The sequence below is a fragment of the Rhagoletis pomonella genome, unplaced genomic scaffold (assembly GCF_013731165.1).
Source record: "Rhagoletis pomonella isolate Grant_MI unplaced genomic scaffold, Rhpom_1.0 Rhpom_scaffold_00180, whole genome shotgun sequence".
Taxonomy (NCBI): domain Eukaryota; kingdom Metazoa; phylum Arthropoda; class Insecta; order Diptera; family Tephritidae; genus Rhagoletis; species Rhagoletis pomonella.
Window position 1 is genome coordinate 75,875 of NW_023458734.1, and position 21,850 is coordinate 97,724.

The 21,850-nt window shown below is 33.5% G+C and overlaps 1 protein-coding gene across 1 annotated transcript; it reads right to left on the reverse strand.

The window, feature by feature from the left end:
* Positions 1–1,063: 1,063 nt before the first annotated feature.
* On the reverse strand, positions 1,064–2,480 carry LOC118750249. The gene is made up of 3 exons (XM_036484971.1): positions 2,342–2,480; positions 1,972–2,278; positions 1,064–1,906 (listed from the first exon to the last, which is right to left on the reverse strand). The coding sequence occupies exons 1-3, from the start codon at positions 2,342–2,344 to the stop codon at positions 1,803–1,805; spliced, it is 414 nt and encodes a 137-aa protein (XP_036340864.1). The 5' UTR covers positions 2,345–2,480; the 3' UTR covers positions 1,064–1,802.
* Between the last annotated feature and the right edge of the window lie 19,370 nt (positions 2,481–21,850).

Sequence of the window (21,850 nt, forward strand, 5' to 3'; positions counted from 1 at the left end):
ATAGAGAATTTTCGGCATAATTTATGTACGTTTCTCTGCTGGCAGGAAAGTGATTGTTATTCATCGCCGTTCAAATTGACGTGGCAATTATCCCTGACTGCTGGGCATTGCGCAATTAACAGTATTGCCAAGTAAAAATAAAATGAAAACTCATTAACACGGTTGTTTTCAATGGAGAAAATTAAGTAAATTAAATTTTTTTTAAGGAGCTGGGGAACAAATGAATTTTTTTTAGCTCTTTGCTCCAGCTCCGCTCCAGCCAAAATTCTTTGCTCCTTACCTCATTCCTCCTTTGCTCCGCTCCGAAGCCCTGGTTTCAATGATTTCCTTGTTTTTATATTTTCTTGAAGTAAGTCTCTTAGAAGAAAAACCAAAAAAAAAAGTGAAGTATTTTCAGAATGTAACTTTTGAGTGAAAAAGAACTTTGTATTTAAATAACCTATTTCTCAAAAATTGTTCAAATGGAATATATGGGAAATTGTTGCCGAAGAATGATTAAACAAAAAGCCTGCCTCCCAAGAAAACCCTCACGTTAACGTCATGGAGAAGGCGGAAAAAACTTCAACATTAGCTTATCTGATAAATGAGTTTTAAAGTGATATGCAAAAAGCATGCATTTAATGTTAAAAATGTGTACAATGCTTATCGGTTAGTATACCTTTTTCTAACAGTTTCTAAACTATTTATTACTTTAGCTTACTTTTATAAAAAGTGACAGTCTGGAAAATATTTTACAAAAATGCAAAAATAAGAAAAACAAAATTTTTAAGAGCCCGAAAGCAGTTTTGTATACTCCACATATCTTCACGTAAGTAAAAGATTTCAGAGGATAAATTTGTCAATCCTTAAAAAAATAAAAATACCTGCCATGTATTGGATATTACCCTTTTAAAGATAAAGATAATCATGATAATTTTGCACAGCGAACAGAAAACATCACAAGTAGAGTTATTTACCATTTACATACATGCATATGTACGTAAAAATATGCACACAAAAAATTACTCATCTTGATTGCTTACCCCTTTCTATCAAATAAAAATGATTGTGTTTTCTTTTTTCTATTATTATGTTTTATTTTTAACAAACACTCGAATTTCAGGTTAATATAAAATTTCTTCTTATTTTTTCTAAAGCTATAAATTCATGGCTGAATTGGAGATATGTACTTTCTTCGCACATTTACAGTATTTCCTTTTCCAATGCCAGTATGTAATTTTTTCTGCGAGATTTCACACGATTGAGTCGCTGAATAGTTTTTTTTATTTTCACTATTCTTAGTTTCATAATTTTCGTTCAATGTTTCTTTAAGTTTAAGACGATATGTTTTAGATGTTTTTCTAAAGTTAACTTCAGAAGTCACTCCCTGTTCCATTTAAAGTCTTACCACTATATTACATATGTATGCATAATATGAATATTAATTGCAATGAAGAAAAAACTTCACGCCTATTCAAAGAATTTTCCATACCCATATTTATGTTTTATTGCATAATAGATTCGATCTAAAAGTACTACCCAGATCTGGGTACTTATTTTTTATTTCTAATATGAGCTGTTTGTTGTGAACTACGGTTTAACTTGTTTTATATTTCCAATCCTGTTATTTTTTGTTAAATAAGATTAAGAATCAAAAATTTACAATCCTAGATTAAAGTTGGTTCAAACATTACCGTAAAATGAACAAAATGTGAATCAATGTATACACAGTGTTGTTACTTCGGCCCAGAAAGCATTATTAGCATTTTTGGGACCACGCTCACATATAACTAATTTAGTTTTATTTTTACTTCTGTTAGCATCTATTGTGGAAGTTCATAAATCTGGACGGGTAGTGCCTTCGGCGTGATGATCTCGTCTTCGAATTCATCATCCTGATCACCAATAATGTAGTCGCCATTCCGTTCTGAAAGTAAGACATAAAAAATAATCTTAATAAATCTACTTTATTGCTTTTCTTAACAGACTTACGCCCACCGTCGACGGCACTACCATTGGGATCGGATCTGATTTTTGTCGGCTTAGAAACATATTCTCGTAGCAAATGTGCATAAAGTATATCGTCAATATAGAACATTGTTCCTAAGTTATAGACGAATACTTCGCTTTCGGTAATCTTGGCATTGTTAACACTCGTCGCATTGCTTCCCGGATTGCGGGTGATTTTAATATGACCTCCACCGATAGTCTCAAAAACTTCGTTGTCCCGAAGGTCACGATCGTACAGACGTCCCCGTACGAAATGATTGAGTAACATTTTAATGCCGCGGGGTGAAGCCTGTTAGTAATAATTCAAGTCAAATATAAACCACATCACTAGATGTTTTAATATACTTCATACCATGACATCGTCGGAGAGCCTATCGAAACCAAGTCGTTCAAATGCTTTATCTTCCGGCACAAAGAACGTGTAATTGGCGCCTGATATATGCGGAGCTATTTCGGCGTTGTTCAAGTACCTGTAAAAGTATGTTATAAGATTACATTAATTCGGTAAACTCATTAGAGCTGACTTTAAAACATTATTAAACAAGTAAGAAAGTCTAAGTTCGGGCGGAGCCGAACATTAAATACCCGGCGCAAGTATTAAATATATGTTTTCCACCTTTCCGAAAGCTACCGCTACACGATAAGCCGGCGTGTATAAATTTTAAGTAAACTAGCGTCCTTAACTTTCAAAATATTGAAATTTAAAGCATTTCTGAAATTTACCGTTATATGAAAAGCGGCCGTAATTTTAGTCCGATTTCAACAATTTTCAATGGTTTACTTTTATGTGGCAAGCACAATAACTATACCGAGTTTGGTACAAATTGCTAGAACGGTTAGCGAGATACATATACGTGATCATAAGTGGGCGGTGCCACGCCCATTTTCCAAAATTTTATCATAAACGTATTTCCTGGCAAAGAATTGTTGCAACCATCATTTTGAATAAATTAGCTTTAATATTTACTGATTTATCGAGGATTTCGTATTTCTCGAAATTACCGTTATATTGGATGTGGGCGTGGTTATTGTCCGATTTTAAAAATTTTCGGCCATTTGGTATACTGTACCAGGGCCAACAACTGTGCCAAGTTTGGAATAAATTGATGCAGCGGTTACCAAGATATACACATGTAACCATAAGTGGGCGTGGCTACGCCCATTTTCAAAAAAATGTTAATATTCTTATTTTTCGTCTAAAATTTATTCTAAATATCAATTTTGAGTGAATTATCTTCAGTAGTTACTAAAATATCGCAGTTTTTGTATTTCTGAAAATTACCGTTATATGGGAGGTAGGCGTGGTTATTGTACGATTTTGCCCATTTTCAATACCATCCGTCCTACGACCGAAAGAAGTACGCGTACCAAGTTTCGTTAAGATATCTTAATTTTTACTCGAGTTATCGTGTGCACAGACGGACGGACAGACGGACGGACGGACAGACAGTCACCGCTTAATCGATTTCTCTTTTCATTCTGATCATTTATGTATACATTTGTCTATATTATCTCGATTCGTTTTGCCTGTTACAAACAACCGTTATGTGAACAAAGTTATAATACCCTTGTGCACAAGTGCGCTCGGGTATAAAAATTTCAGCTGTAATTACCGTTGATTTTTGATATTTTTCTTGCTGATGATGTTGCTCATTTTCTCCATATAACGGATGACCGAAGAGCGTCAGTAAAAAAATTCTAAAAAATCAACGGTAGATTATAGCCACTTAAAACTTGCACTTTGTTATACTTGAATTGAGTGAACTACCAAACTGCATACTCAAATATATTCTAAAAAATTTGGTTTAAAAGTTGAAAATTTTGAAAAGTTGAAATTATGAAAGGAACGCTTACTGCTAAATACGGAGCGCTGAAATTGAGTAAACTACAAAACTGCAATACTTGTTTAAAAGTAGAAAATTTTGGTGAAAATTTGTCGAATTTTCCTAAATTTTGTGGAAACTTTGAATTCAAAAAATATTTAGAGGTCGCTCAAAGCGCTCAAAGTTTTCCATGTATTTTTATATGGGAAAAAACAACTTTTCGTAGAAATGCTATAAAATTCTTGAAAATCAATATATTTCACTAGGAAAACTCTGGTTCTCTTCAGGAGTTTTTCAGTAATAATACCCAATGGTTTATTTAACCATTTTTTAATACTAACGATTTTTTATTGGTCGCCCCATTGGGGTTTTTGTGGGTTTTTGGCGGACCTATAAATTATAGTTGCGATGAAAAAATGGTTAAATAAACAATTGTGTATTATTATTGGGAATCTCCTGCAGATAAACAGAGTTTTCCGATAGAAAAATATTGATTCTTAAGAATTCTATACCATTTCTACGAAAAGTTGTTTTTTCCCCATATAAAAACATGGAAAACTTTGGGCGCTTTGAGTGACCTCTAAATATTTTTTGATTTCAAAATAAAAAAAAACAGGGATATATATATTTTTTTCGATATAGAACAATCCTAGGGGGTGAGAGCATACAAATTCCGACTTTACTTTTTCACATGCATTTTTGGACCACCCTAGTGTACATTCATACATAAAAAAACCTTTTTTCAAAAGAAACATATGTTATGTAACTTATCAAAATGATATTTATTACTGAACACTGTTAGAAATTTAGAAATTTATTTTTTACTTTGCTTTTATACTGTTCCCTGCTTGCTCCTTTGGGGAGCAGCTCACTTTCAGTCCCCAGGAATCGGCATCTGCTCATCGACCATCAGATCATTTGTGGTTTTGTATTATTGTATTGTACATAGTCAGAAAAAAATTATTTTACCCCAACGAGAAACGTTCACTTTTCTTTTATGATAATTGTAACATCGAGTACGTTATATGTGGCGTATTCCACCGTCACGGGTGGGACATTTGTACAGTAAATTATATACTTAAATTTAAGTATGAAATACTCAACAATTCTACATTTTGATTAAGCTACACCTAATTCACTATTACATGAGTTATTAAAATACAAAAATAAAGTCCAAAGGAACCTGCTTTTTGGAGAAGATATATTTTACGGAAACTGCGAATTTATTTCGCTATGTGAACTTGCCCTACAAGACATTGCTGAGCACTTTAGGCAAAATTCTAACACATTTACAATTAGTCTCTAATACATGCGCATTTGCAAAATGATTTTGATTTTGTAGTATGGCATAAATGAGTAGTTTGACTATTAGTACTGAGGACTTTCTGATGACAGTATTGATGGGAAAGTACTAAAGTCCCATGCTTCAGATTTACGTTTTAAGTTTTTTTTTTGCTCGGAAAATAATCGTTATTTCTTGAGTTTTATTTTTTGCTCAGAAAATAAAACTTACGGCTCTATTCTTTATCACTGACAAATTCTTGTCACAGTTTTTATTACGGAAAAATATATGAAAAACTTTAAATTTGTCAGTAAAAGAAGTTTTGTCACCTATACAGAATTGGGCTATTAATTTTTGCATATGCGTATGCGCATGCGTGAATAGACAGGGGGCGGCTGCATTGAACTTTTAACGCCACTGTGGAGTGTGTAATGAAAATACAGAGAGCAAGATACAAGAGCAACGACAAATCCACAGACACACAACTTATATTGAAGGATCAAGCCAATGATAAAGATGAAGAACAGGACAAAGTTAAAGATAAATAAAAAGACAAGGATAAAGATAATGATGAAGATGATGAAGATGAAGATGAAGATGAAGATGAAGATGAAGATGAAGATGAAGATGAAGATGAAGAAGATTAAGCTATACAGTTCAATGCAAGCGTGAGCGTGAGATTTTCATTTTGACCAATATCTTCGTTATTACTTAACTTTTTGCAATAGTTGATACATCAAAGTATGGAGTTAAAATATCTGTCAGAATTATAGAATAAAAACTAATTTAAAATGCATAATATGCCTTTTTTTCAAGCTCACACTCAACTGTGTGCTGTGTGCATGTGAAGGACAAGTTTTGACATATGAGTGCGAGCGTCCATACGAATACAGATGGAATTCTTTGCCTTTGTGAACTCTCACGCTTGCATTGAACTATATAGCAAGCTTAAGGATATCTTACTACCATCGTTTTACGTCATATTCAAGGCACATAAATACAGGTAGAAGCCATTTTGACATTACTCTCATGAGAACAAACCTGCAAACTTCAACTGGTTTTGTTTTTATTTCCTATATTGCGTTACTCTTGGAATGTCATGTCGATTTGTTTTGAATGTTAGTTAATAGAAAATTTGAATTAAAATTAGAGTTTTTTCAGTGATGTGTAGTTCACTTTTATGTATATATAATTGTGGGGTTTATAATAATGTGTAATAATTAATATTATCGCGAACATATGTACTTACGTTAAAAAGGTAATATCTAAAGCGGTGTTTTTATGAGGTGTTAAATATAATGCACATGTCATACATTTTTTAAACATTCCTCAATGTCTTTCATGGCAAGGACGTTGGGAAAGCAGCTGCGACGTAGACCTACCGGAAAGACCGTCCAACAACAGTGGCACCAATCAATCATGTTTTGATTGCTTAATAAACGATAAACCAATTTACATTAAACAAATAAATAAAGGCGGGTTCACCGTTCGTGTCCGAACAACTTTTTATTTGCTCTCAAAACATTTTTGCCGCAGAGGGTGCTGAAGTACGGATCACCGTTCAGTTCGGCACATTTTATTTTGTTCTGAAGCAAACAGCTGATTATGTTGCTGCCTACATACGATTTTGAGGGCAAATAACACATGCAATTCGCTGCAAACGCATATAAAGGAGAACGCGGCAACCCGAATCATAAAGTCATTCCGACAGAAAATCAAAATCAATTTGATTCGAACAAAGAGTGTTCAGCACATTTTTGTCGCGTTCTCAGTGAGACAAGTTGGGAAAGGAACGGGTAAAATTACTAACAAAAAGTGTCCGGACACGAACGGTGAATCCGCCTTAAATAAAAATAAACTTCAAATTTACTTAAAAACGACAGCCAGTGAAATGTAATTTTTGTTTTTTTCATTTCACATGCTCATTCTCATTTTTGCTCTCCCGAAAACTTTGACTTTAGTAAGTTTGGCGTCAAATTGGCTTCTACCTTCCTTGCGTCATATTATACTATTTAATTTAATTCATATGTTAGTGTTTCGCCGAGCTTCTCCTCCGATTTGTGGCGTGCGCCTTGATGTTGTCACACAAAGCGGAGGCGTAAAACTGTAGACGCCGACTCCGAACGGCGATTGTATTTTTATGAGAAGCTGTTTTTCATGGCAGAAATACACTCAGAGGTTTGCCATTGCCTGCCGAGGGACGACCGCTGTCAAGAAAAACCCTTTTTTCTATATTTTTTTGCGATGTTGCTTTGACCAGGGATTGAACCCAGGCGTTGCAGAATGGAAGCGCGCACTGCTTACCACTACACCACAGCGGTCTTTTTTACTTCCCGAAAATTCCGGGATTTTCGGGATTTGTAATATACACTGGTAGCAATAATAGAAACGCCTTATGTTGACCAGTTTTGGCTATATTTCCTTTTGTATATTTAATATTTAATAATTTTTATAAATGTCTAGCTCAGTATACATATAATAACTTGCGACGCAATTTTACACACAGAAAATCAATATATTCGCGAAACCAACGGAACCTTGAAATTTGAAAGATATTGGTAATTCAAAAACTGATTTATTTTATAATTTTATCCTGAATATCCTTGAAATTTCGCAATTCTTATTTTTTAAAAAATTATATGTTAAGGACAAACTTTATTAGCTTAACAAAATAAAATAGATTAAAGGGGCATTCCTATTCGTCCTTGTGAACCCAAAAAATTCTACAGATTTTTTCTTTCATTTGGTACCCACATTGATGTTTTACATTGCACTGAATTTTTAAATGAGTTTTGGAATTAATAATATCTTTGAAATTATAGTATTTTTAAATAAATCATGACGCCAGAGAAATGCCCCTTTATATGCATTTAATTATATGTAATATGAGGTAGACTTTTATACAAAAATTTAAATAATTAATAAACAAAAGGAATATAGGTAAAACTGGTCGAAATAAGGCGCTTCTTTTATTTCTGCCACTAGTATTATGAACTTCTTTGAACCAGAAAATAAAATTTTGACTTAATGATTTTTTGCATCAAGCTTTTTTCGACATACCTTAAGTTATTTTATCATATATGTAATGCTAAAGTATTATTAAATGTATATAGATTTAATTACTGTCTTTCGTTTTGATACTTATATAAACAAGTACGTTCCAAGCCCATTTATTTATTATTTATTATATGATAGGAAAGCTTCTCAAACCATATTGATGCAATTTTTTCGATTTAAGTTGTTGAACAATAATAAATATCTAAATCCCGGGACTGATCCCGGAGTCCCGGGATTGAACCAACGACATCCCGAAAATCCCGGGATCGTACAAATCGAAAAAATTAACATCCCTAGTGGTACCTCTATTCAAACTACATATTTTGAAATCAAAACCTTGTTAAACCTTTTTCGACTGACACAAATATTGCGATGCATATTTAAATTGTTTATCCCTTCCCTTAATTCAAGTTGAATTTAATGGCAACCCTCTTAAATAAAGTTCAGAAAAAACCATACTTTAATAATTCATTTCACTTATTAGACAATTTGAGTTTAACTTTTTACACAGATAGAAACCCTCTTTAATGTTATAAATATTTCTTAATACTCCTTTGTTTGACGCCAATATTTGAATATTTCATATAATTTAATTCAATTCGACTTTTCAAACAGATGGCGATCCTGTCCAAATTATTTTTAACCAAAACCTCTTTAAACCTTTTTCGTCTGACACTTGTATTGTGATACATGTTTAATTTATCTAATACTCTTAATTCAAATTGAAGTTAATCATAAAATCAGGTAGCAACCCTCCTACATGTGGTTTGGAAATGAAGTTTCTTCCAAGCAATTTTGATTTATATTCATATTGAAGTAATTTATTTGACCTATTGCTTATATTGAAGCTAACTTTGTAACAAGGTGAGAACCCTCTGCAAAATATTTTCAAACCACAGCCTCTTTTGTCTGACATTCATATCAGAATATACATTTCAATTTTCTGCCTTTATTTAACTCGAACTTGATTTTTGAAACAGGTGGCAACCCTCCCATATATAATTAAGAAATAAAGCCTTTTCAAACCCATTTCGATAGATACTCATAGTCAGCGTTACCGCTTTGATAATTTTTAACCAAAATTGGTAATTTTTTTCTTTATTTATAAAGTTTGGTAATTTGGTAATTTATTTTTCAATTTGGTAACTTTTCCGATTCGGTCTTACATGTCAAATAGGTCAATATTGGTTCTGATCCCACATTAGTAAATGGCCCGTAAGCGTTTCCTTTTATAGAAATACCAGGTAATCCTGAAAGTTTCGCAAGGCGAAAGTTGTTCCAGCGTTCCTTGGCTACTAGAATGGTGTGATCTTTAACAAACCACTTGAAAGTGGCTATTGCTAAGTATATCCACCGTGTCCTTTCCTGGAAGGTTTTGGGTGGTCCTACCTTTCCCCGTCAGTTCGACAGCTTTTCAATTACCATAAATTTTCCGGTGTGCCCGGCAACCCTATATATGAGTAGAATTCTACGTAAATATGTATGTTCTCGTTCAAAAACCTGAGGCATTCAGCGGAGGACCTCACTCTGTCTATGTGTGAGTCGAAAGCTTTCCTTCAAGCGTTGAATTTTTGATATATTTTCTTGTCACTTGTTTACATACAGTGGTTGAAAAAATTTTAACCGCACCATATTTTGATAATTTTAACATGTTATTTTTTTTTGCAATTTTATTTTGGTTATTTTTTTATAAAAATATTGTTCTTTCTTTAACAGAACTCCAAAAAAATCCAAATTTAAAAATTTGTTCAATATTTAAAAAATTCAACAAACTTTCGTAAAAATTTTAGGTTAATGGGGCGCTTATTGCCTGAAAAGCTTGGTTTCTTCGGATATACATATGTACAGACATAACGAGCCCCAAATAACGTAAGCGACATTTTTTTCAAAATTTTCTTTTTGATGCAGAAAGGCATCGTATGTATGTTTGTACAGTTCAGCATATAAAATAAGTTTGGTAATCTTTTGTTGAATTTGGTAACATTTTCCGGTGATTTTGGTAAAAAATAAAAAAATTTTGTGGCAACACTGCTCATAGTGTAATAATTGATTTAACTTAAAAATAATTTGAATTTAACTTTTTTATCAGGTGGCAACTCTTTTTGAAAAAGTAAGAAGTTATTACACATCCACAGGACAAGCCCTTTAATTTGATACCTCATTTTATAAAATCGAACGAGCGGTACAGATCTAATATGACGAAAAAGTTTTCGCGTATTATTCATTTATATTTATGTCAATCATAGATTACTAAAAGAAACATCTCCATTAACTGCAATCAACATATGTACGTATACCGAAATACCTACATACACACATACTTTTTGTCTCCTTCCCTCGCTTCCAGCGCAGGCACCTGTTTGCGAAATGAATTCAAATTAGGAGCGTTCCTTATCTCCCAGAAATAGTCAGAAAACAGCAAAAATGAGAGAGCAACATTCAGTGAGAGTGACTCTCATCAGTCCGAAGTAGTCAGATTTAGTCAGAAGAATTTTTTCTGGCAAAATCCTGAAAAGTGTCAAACTCAACTGAATTTAAATTAACGGAAATTAAAGAATACGCAAAAACTGAGAATAATCTAAAAAGTAAAACAAGTAAGAAAGTCTAAGTTCGGGCTTTGCCGAACATTAAATACCCGGCGCAAGTATTAAATATATGTTTTTCACCTTTCTGAAAGCTACCGCTACATGTATCAATTATGAGTAAATTAGCGTACTTACATATATGTCGAAGTATTGAAGTTTCAAGCATTTCTGAAATTTACCGTTATATGAAAAGCGGACGTAATTTTAGTCCGATTTCAATAATTTTTGGTACAAATTGGTAGAACCGTTACCCAGATACATAAATGTGCTCATAAGTGGGCGGTGTCACGCCCATTTTCCAAAATTTTATTATAAACGTTTTTCGTGGTAAAGAATTGTTGCAAGCTTCAATTTTGAATAAATTAGCTTTAATATTTACTGATTTATCGAAGATTTCGTATTTCTCTAAATAACCGTTATATGGGATGGGGGCATGGTTATTGTCCGATTTTAAAAAATTTCGGCCATTTAGTATGCTGTGCCAAGGCCAACAACTGTGCCAAGTTTGGAAGAAATTGGTGCAGCGGTTACCAAGATATACACATGTAACCATAAGTGGGCGTGGCTACGCCCATTTTCCAAAAGATTAGAATATTCTTATTTTTAGTCTACAAATTATTGTAAATGTCAATTTTGAGTGAATTATCTTCAGTAGTTACTAAAATATCGCAGTTTTCGTATTTCTGAAAATTACCGTTATATGGGAGGTAGGCGTGGTTATTGTCCGATTTTGCCTATTTTCAATACCATCCGTCCTACGCCCGAAAGAAGTGCACGTACCAAATTTCGTTAAGATATCTAAATTTTTACTCGAGTTATCGTGTGCACAGACGGACGGACAGACGGACGGACGGACGGACGGACAGACAGTCACCGCTTAATCGATTTCTCTTTTTATTCTGATCATTTATGTATACATTTGTCTACATCTATCTCGATTCGTTTTGCCTGTTACAAACAACCGTTATGTGAACAAAGTTATAATACCCTTGTGCACAAGTGCGCTCGGGTATAAAAAGTGAATTGAAATTGGAAGGAGGCAAAAAACAATTGATATAGTAAGTGTTTATTGTGCTTGTGCTTGTGTGAATGTGTTTTGTACATACATTTCCATTCTTATTTGACGTTAGTTTTGTTGTTGCCATTCTTTGGACTAAAAATTTGGTTTTTTGCGCTCCTTTACTTTTCCTGTTATTCTCTTTTAATCAGCGCATTTTGCTTATGCTCTAGCATTTTGACACTTTTCAGATTTTAGTCCAAAAAGATAAGGAATGAACCTATTGATATCAACGAGTAGTGTTGCTTAGGGCTGCCAGACGTCACGGTCCAACCTTAAAATATCCCGGGTTTAGTTTAAGTGTTTGAATATAAGTTCAAAAATAACTACACTGAGAGAAAAAACGCGTTGTAATATTAAGAAAAATGTTATGAATTTACGGGAGGGAAATAACGCATAGGAAACATGAATATTTTTTATTTGATTATCGTTTTAAAATGCTCGTATTTAAAAATAATACCTTCATACCACGCACGCGTGGTGTTGAATCAAACTGAACATTTGAATGCACATTTACATGTGTGGCTGTAGCTGAGTGCGCGAAGATGCTTGCCACAATTTCAAATCCCATTACAGGCAGCATGGAATTTAAATATATTTTTTTGAACTTAATTATGAAAAAGCATCTGTTAAGGTCAAAGCGCTTAATTTTAATAAATATTGGCGTATTTGAATTGAATATTTCTATACTAAATACTAAAATTCGAATACCTAAATGTATTACGAGTTGGGTTGGTGCTCTTTCATATGCGTATTTTTTTTTAAATTTAGCACGTTTTGCACAAGCAATAGTTGATGATTAATATAAGTACATATGTACCTATTTAAATATTTTAAAATGACATGCACTTAGTTTTACAATTATATTAAGCAAAAGCCAGAAGTTTTGAAACAAGTTCACAGCAACAAAAAAAATGACTCATATTTTAATGTTATCTTGTACTTAATTGTTTTTCTTTCATGAAACCATATATCGATGGCTGAGTGGAAGATCGACCTATCTCGGCAGCCAGTTCGAAAACGCTCTATCTCAAAAAACTTTTCAAGAACGCCCTTTTTCAGAACTCGTTTCAAAAACGCCCTATATCAGCATATTTTCAATACATTTTGAAGTTAGATAGGGCATTTTTGAACCGAATTTTGAGATGAGGTGTTTTTCAATTAAATTCTGAAGTAGGGCGATCTTGAAAATTCTTTTGAGATAGAGCGTTTTCGAACTGGCTGCCGAGATAGGTCGATCTTCCACTCAGCCATCGATATGTAATACTCCTATATTAGCAGTAAGAGCTAATACCGTCCGAAAACACTACAGTACAGATATATCAATAAACACGTACGAAAGAAAAGGAACACATACGTTTATAAATAAACATGTACACAACACATACCCAAAAACGGCACTCACGTACAGAATACATTGACAAAAACGGTACTAGACTGTCTCGTTTTGATTTCGAAATGCTTACACATTGAGAAGTCAGCTTACTGCCAATATAGAAGTATTACATATATGCATGAAACCTATAGTACTTATAAGTACAGTGCCGTACAAAATTATTGGCTCGGAGACTCTTTCATCAGATCACAATTTCTAATCAGATCTTTTAGAAAAATTTTGAAAATGTAGCTTTTAAGCCAACTAGTAAAGTGCAAGTCTGAAGTTACCAGAAAATTTCGTTGATTTTTTTGCAAATATTTATTTTTTGCTGACAGTGTCTTCCATATAAAAAAATTGTCGAACATAGTTAGTATGGAAGAAACTCTCAGTAAAAACAATACCAAAAATCAACTAAATTTTTATAGGCTGCAAAACTTCATTTTAAAAATTTTTATAAAAAGCCTGATTAGAAAGTTGCAAATTTGCATGCAAATTTATTGCATTTTAATGAGTTTTGCACAAAGCTTAGAAATTTTATTTTTATGTTTTTTGATGTGTTTAGTATAAACTGTATTTTTATAAAGACCAAAAAAAGGTGCATGCATTGTGAAAAATTCTCTGTGCTTTAGTTGTGATTGTGTGATTGTGTGTGTGTTTAGTTGTTTTGTTTTGTTGGTGTACGTTGTAATGATCTCATGATCTCATGTTTTTATGTCTTTGCTTTTGCCTGTCAAAATAAAATTTTACTACATCCTTTTTTACGTAATTTTTATCGAAACGAAAGGGAAGGGGGCGATTTGCAGATTTGGCTTTTGTTGATCTAATAAACCCCTTATTAATTTTTCTTAAACATCTATTATGTACAGATATCGGCCTGTTGCAACTTTACTATTCTCAAATACTTTCTTTTGATACCCATATGGCAACATATAGGTTATCTTATAAATTTAATTGAATTCAAGTTTTCAAATAAGTGGCAACCCGCTTCAAAAATATTTTCAAAAGTAAGCTTCCTAATCCTTTTTAGTTTAATGTCCGTATTGTAATATTTCATTTATTTTACAAATTTAAATGAATACAATTTTTCAAGCGTTTGGCAAATCCCCTAAAAATATTTTCGGCATTAAAATTTCCTAGCCTCTTTAGTTTGATGCCAATATTACAATTTTTAATTTATGCAAATTTCCTAGCCTCTTTAGTTTGATGCCAATATTACAATTTTTAATTTATGCTATCAATTAAATTAAATTAACGTTTTCAAATAGGTGGCAATCTTCCACAAAAATGTGTTCAGCTCTAAGCCTTTGTAAACCTCTTTCTTTTGACGGCCATATTGCAGTATTTACTTAACCTTATCAATTGACCTAAACTGAAATTTTAAACACAGGTGGCAACTCTCTAATTTTTTTCTTTTATATTGTAAGCTAGATCTCTAGAGATACAACTGCGGTCAAACTAATAGCAGCAAAAAGTACTACATTAGAAATGTGAAAATATGTCAAAGAACAAACCTAATTTTGTTCACATTGCTGTCAAATGCCGTTACTTTAAGTGTGCTCACAACAACTGCGTTGCAATTTTTTCAACAGACCTTACGGTACTTTTATAAATTAATTTCTGAGTAAGCTAGCTGTACTAAAAACCGGTCAAAATAATAGCAGTCGTTCGGTGAGTGTTGGCGCATTAAGTTCGTTTGCTCTTCTAACAGTCTTTTTAAGAAAAATAATTTTGTTACAAGTAAGATGAACCAAAGTAAAGGAAAGTTAACACATGGTTACTAATTTTTTCCTTACAGTGGGACGAGGAAAGCATTGCACCGAGGAAAAGCGTTTGTTAATTAAAACACTTTTTTTGGAAGGTAAAACATACAAAGAAATTCAAAGTTTGATCGGTTGTTCAGCTAAAATGGTTTCAAATGCATTGAAATTTAAGGAGAAAAAGGAAACTCGCGGAAGAAAGCCCATTATGTCTTCACGAAGTGTGACTCGATTGGTACGACATAGCCAAAATAAGCCTTTGCTGACAGCTATCGAGCTGAAGACAGAATTAAAAATAGAAGCAAGTGTAGAAACAATTAGAAGAAGGTTAAGAGAAATTGATTTGTATGCTAGAAGCCCACGAAAAGTGCCGTTAAAGAAAAAATGTCACCTTACACACAGATTGCGTTTCGCGCAAGAACGTTTGGAGTGGCCTATTGAAAGGTGGCGCAACATACTCTGGTCCAACGAGAGTAAAATTGTACTTTTTGGCGGAAGGGGCACGAGACAGTATGTAAGGCGAAAACCCAATACCGAATATGACCCCCGAAACACATTAAATACCGTCAAACATGGTGGGTCCAGTATCATGATTTGGGGCTGCTTTTCTTATTATGGTGTAGGCCCTATATACCGCATAAATAGCATAATGGATAGTCGTAAATATGTTGAAATACTTAATACTGTAATGTTGCCTTATGCCAGAGAAGAGATGCCAATAAAGTGGGTCTACCAGCAAGACAATGACCCGAAACACACCAGCACATTAGCGAAACAGTGGTTTCGGGCGAATAGGGTTGAGGTCATGGATTGGCCAGCGCAATCTCCAGACCTCAATCCTATTGAGAACTTGTGGCGAGATATAAAACAGGCTGTTTGGAGTGCAAAACCGACCAACAACAACGATCTTTGGCACGTAGTTGAACGTGCACGGTATGCCATACCAACTGAGAAATGCAAAAATCTGGTGGATTCGATGCATCGCCGTTGTGGCGCGGTTATAGCCACAAAGGATTCTCTACTAAATCTATGACTTAATGTTTTTTTGTGTAAATACTTAATATTAATGAATTTTTGAATTTTGTTGATCAAAATGCAATTTAAGTTTGTACATCATAACGTACTGCTATTATTTTGGCTATTTCATGTTCAAATAATTCCAAAATAACTGTAAATAACATTTAAACCCCGAATTTATTTGAGTTTTAAGTTTAATTATTGTATTCTGCAATAAATGAAGTTTATTTAAAAAATAAACAATCACAAAAATGTGTCGGAAAAATATTTCTATTTTGCCTCGCATGTTTTAATGTCTAGCACTGCTATTATTTTGACCGCAGTTGTAGATCGGTGAAAACTGCATTCAATTCCATGTTTTCGAGTGATGCGCGTACAAATATACAGACAGACAGAGAGTCAAAAATTCTAAAAATTGTTTATTTGGCTTCCGTAGCTCTAATAAAAACCCACCATATTAATTTTTTTTGTCAATTTGATACAATACAACTTTTCAAACAGGTGGCAGTAAAATTTCCTAAGCCTCTTCATTTTGATACCCATATTTCAATATTCAATTTATCTAATAAATTAAATTAAATTAAAAATTTGAAACAGGTGGCAACTCTAAACAAATATTTTTGGCTGTAAGCCTTCTTAAGTCTCTTTCTTTTGGCGCCCACTTTGCAATATCTAGTTTTTCTTATCAATTTCCTTAAGCTGCAAACAGGTGGCAACTCTCTATTTTTTTTCTTATGCAAATGAATAGACAGCGAGGCGAAGAATTGCTAAATTGAGCGCAAAGGCATCATAAAGAAGAAAAAAGCAAATTTGATCAAAATACATGTGCGAGTGTGGCAGCATTTCGCTGCATCGCACGAAAACCGAACCGTTGCCTATTGGAATATGTTAGGCCGTTCAGAATACAATAAAAAACATATTTTTAAGTTTCAGTCAAAGGTTATATGGTCTAACAAGACTAAATAAATCGCTTTCAATCAGATGGCCGGGCATGGTATTGGATCAAAGACCCAAATTAAGCCCATGCGCAGCATATAAAGCAAACTGTGAATAACAGTGGTCGGTCAATAATAGTTTGGGGTTGTATTTCAAAAATTTTGTTTGTCCGTTAGTACGTATTATGCGTAAGGAACAGTATCTGTTCATATTTCAACAAAATTTGCAAGATGTAGTCGAAAAAATGAGAGTTTCTGCTGAAAAATCACTCAAAACACACTGCACATGTTCGCAAAGCCTGGATACAAAAGCAAAAATTTGCTAATTTGAAATGACCTCCACAATCCGCGGTCATGAATCTCATCGAGAATTTGCGAAATCAACTAAAAGCACAGCTTAATAAGTATCAAAGTCCGTAAAATCGAGTACATGAGCTGTGAAAGCAAACTAAGGATATGCCTCCAGAATTTTTACAAATATACAAATAAGGTATGCCAAATCGCATCCAGGAACTGAAACAAGCAAAAGAGTACTGAACATTGTGTTAGTAGTTATTTTTTTTCGTGAAAATTGTTAAAAAGTTCTTAAAAATATATGAGTGCAAAACTGTAACATCTGCCTTAATTTACATTTTTGTCTGCTGGTTTTTTTTATTGTTGTTGTATTGACTTTAAATCATTATGAGAGAGGGAGTAGGGATGTACCAACAAGAATAAACAACAAAAGTATGGAAGTCGTTAGAACTTGGAAAGATAGCGATGGCTGAAGTAAAAAGTGTTACACCATGTTACAGTTTTGCCCGTCACTGTAGGTATGCATGTAAAAACGTTATATATTAATGGAGTACCTATGTATGTACATACATATGCATGGGGAAATGCATTTTCATTTGACTCCAAACCTATTAGGGCATATTCGTAGACCAAATAAAGTCGACTTTTAGTTAAAGTTTGTCAGTCCCAAATAAGAAGAAAGTTAGTTGCATCTTTTTTTTCACAGATGTTAGGCTGAAAGTGATATGAAAAAGCTGTAACTAACTTTAGTGTCGGCTTTATTTTAACTATGCATATGCCCCATTATTTACGTATAATACGAGTATAGCAGTGAAAAATGATAATGCACAGTTTTTCTTAATATAAATAACTTTTCAACAAAAACCACTTTGAAGTTAACACGTGCAGTGCAATCAATGCATTTGTACGTTTTTTGTCAATATATCCTTCTTTGAACTGGATTTGTGAGAAAACTAAGGCAGCTAAAAAGCTGCAGTTTGTTGCATTGAAAATATCGTGTCTATAAACTACCATTAGAATCGTTAAATATATAAAAACCGATTTGCTTCGCTTTTAATGCCGACACCAAACAGTGCGCATTTGCGTTTTTTGGTCAATGTGTCCACCTTTAAAGTGAATTTGGCGAAAAACTAAGGCAGCTAGAAAACTGCGGTTTGTTGCGTTGAAAATAGCGTAGCATCTACCATATGAATCGGTAAAAAAGTAAAAGTCGATTTTTTCAACCCAAATGCCGACGGCAAATCACCAACGAATTTGCCAATTGCATACTACGTATTTGCATAAATATCACATTTTAGATTCACAAAATTGTATTTCTCGCATATATATGCATGTACACAATATGTACATATTACATATTTCGACCTATGCATGCATTTATTTTAAATAATTAACCAATTTAAAGAACAATAAAAGCGTTGCAAAAACGTAAAAAGCCGTCAGCATTTCCCTGTCTAACAAGAAAACATGCATTTGCTTTGATGAGACAATTTCTGTTAAATTTATTTTGCCTCTGGCTGGGCTCTGTTAAAATTCGATTGACTCTGGATGGTCGCTCTTAAAATGCGCTTCGCCAGTTTTGTTGGTATTTGACAGTTTCCACGCTGATTCGTTCTTGGTCCTTCTCTATAAATATACGTTCTCTGGTTTTACTCTTTCGAAAAAAGTTGCCACCTGTTAAGAATTTAAGCTCAAATTAATTAAAAATTTAAATCATTTATTAAATATGGGTATCAATCGAAATGGTCTTGAAAAGGCTTTAAAACTTAACTAGGTATAGGAGGGTTGCCACATGCTAAAAAAAAATATAATTCAATTTTAATTAAAGGAATTTGGTAAGTGAATAAAGTATCGCTATATGGGGTGTCATACAAAAGAGGTTTAAGAAGGTAGTAGTTTGAAAATATTTAGAAAAGGGTTTCCAACTATTTGAGAAGTCTATTTGAACTATTTTTTATATGAAATAATAACGATGGATGTCAAATGAAAGAGCTTCAAGAAATACTTACTTTGACAATTTAGAACATTTTTGATGTGTTTGCGGGTTGCCCCAGTTTAAAGGGCTAAACTAAAATTATTTAATAAGTTAAATGAATTACTAACCGATGGTTATCAATGGAAATGGGTTTAAAATCCTTTATTTAAGAACTATATTTAGGAGGATTGCCACGTGTTTAAAAAATAATTTTCCACTTAATTCATCAGTTACATGAGATATTTATAACAATGTCAGACGAAAAATATTTAAGGAAATATTTAGTTAAAAAATAGTTTTTAAGAGGGTTGCCGCCTGTTTTGAAAGTGGTATTTCGTTTAATTATACATAAGGTACATTTAATTTTAAAATATGGTTATCAGAAGAACGAGGGTTAAGAAATCTTTAAGCTGAACATTTAGTTTTTTTGTTGAAAAAATTAAGCTCAAATTATTTAAAGAGTTAAATGGATTGTCAAAAGTTGGGCATCAATCGAAATGGGTTTGAAAATAATTTGCTATGGGCTTAAAAAAATTAAATTCAACTTAATTCATCAGTTAATTGAAATATGTATAACAATGCCACTCGAAAAATTTGAATTTATTTGCACCAAAATTTATTAAAGAAAAAAGGTTTTGGGTAGGCGTCGGAGCCAGTGATAACCATCAGTTATTACCTCTGCGGCTTGTAGCGCTGTGGCTTTGCCGCTTAAATTCTGTACGAGTTTTTGGGGGGTGCGTCAAGCGGGAGTGTTGAGCACCGGTTATTTATTCAAGTTCAAAAATTGGGTAGGCGCTGTGGCCAATGGTAACTCTTGTACCACCTCTGTATGCTAAAAGTCATACTGAGCCCCAACAGCTTGTAGCGCTTTGGCTTTTGCTGTTTAAAACCACTCCGGAGGAGTGGTGATGCATCAAGCGAGATTGTTGAGCATGATTTGGGGTGCCAGCAATTAACTACTTTAGTAGGTTTTGTTCTGCGGCAGTTGAGAAGTGCATAAAAAATGCATATCCAATGAAGAACGAGCGAATTCATTTCAAACACAAGTGCGTGTGTTTATTCGCTGCACTTGGTTTTGGGCGGGAGTGCAATACAAGGGCGTGTGTGTGTTCGCTGTTCTTTGTTTATACGGGAAATGCATAAGTCGCTTAAACCAGACATGGGCACTTTTGCCCGTATGGGCTTTTTGGCCCGTATGGGCAAGCGAGCCCATTTCGCGGGCTTGATTAGGGGAAAATCATGGGCAAACCGGAAGAGGGCAACAAATCTTACTAATACACGTATAGCAATGAGAGCCACTGCACACGCATTCTGGAGTAAAAAGGCTCACTCTCCCAAACGTACGCCACTTACACTCCTCGTCTTTTGAATAGCTCAACTTTTTAATCTTTAGTATTTACATTTTTAATTTTGTTTATTTAATATTCATTACATCCGATTTTAAAACTTTATACAGAGTTAAAAAAATGTCAACAAAGGGGTACAATAAAGTGCAAGTTTCAAGTGCCTGTAAAATAGCGGTGATTTTTGACAATTTTTTTGGTGATAGTGCTGCGCATTTTCTCTCATACAAAGTATGCCCGACAAAACTTTTATATGGAATAAAAAGCGCCGCACTGTCAATAAAAAATAAATGAATTTGAAAAATCGGGGCTGTTTTAGAGTCACTTCAAACTTGCACTTAATTACACTATAATTGAATGGGCTACAAAACTGCATATCAGAAATTGTTCTAAAAATATTATTAACTTATTCACTGCAGGTCATTAGGATGGCACACTCCTATGTTGACCTTTTTTAAGAACTGTTTCCAGCTCTCGAGAAAAACGAAAAAATCATATAAAATGCTGCCCAAGAAATGGAAAATAATTTTTCTTTTAAGTTTTAGTTTGTAAAAAATTTTAAAATTGCATTTTCCCGTAGAATATGCTATATCGTCACTAGACGCGAATAAAGGCGCGAGCTCAAAAGTTGACGGCGAAAAAAGACGCATAAAAAAATTTCAGCGTCAAATACTCTTAACATACTTCGCCAAATTTTTTTATAAGCATCTTTTTTCGCAAAATTTTTTTAAACGCTTTTTTTCACCGTCAAAACACCAGCGCGCCTTTATCCGTATGTAGTGACGATATTTTTACAAAAAATTTATATTAAATAAACAAACGGAAAACTGTAAATACTAAGAATTGAAAGGGTGTGCAATTCAAATGACGAGGAGTGTATATGAGCAGATGTGATCACTACCACAAGTAAATGCGAGCTGAAAGCGTGATTGTGTTAGTGTGCCAATAACGTTTGAACATAGTTGCCAACTTGGTGCTTTAAGCACTAGATTTAGTGCTTTTTGAAAATTAAAACGCCAAAAAAATTTATTTAGTGCCTAGTGCCTTTTTTAGTGTTTTTTTCTGAACTAAAATTACTTCGAGATACATAGTTAAAGCCTGAAATAATTTGAAATATTTAAGGCTGTGGCAGCACTGAATTTACAAGAATCTACAAATTTAAATGGACTAAAACACAACCATGATTGATAAAAAGCTGTAGTTGCAAACCCACCTTGTTAAATTCTATTCGCGTTGAAAATGCTAGTACGTAAGTAAGTTAAGTATTTCTTTTTTTCTTTTCTAATTATTTGTACAAATTTTGCTTTTTTTTACCACCTGAGTAAAACACATCGTTTCTTGGTACTGAATCCAAATCT

Coding starts and splice junctions, on each gene's coding strand:
- LOC118750249 (XM_036484971.1), bottom strand. Junction 1,907..1,971: donor TAGTGCCGTCGACGGTGGGC/GTAAGTCTGTTA, acceptor TCTTACTTTCAG/AACGGAATGGCGACTACATT.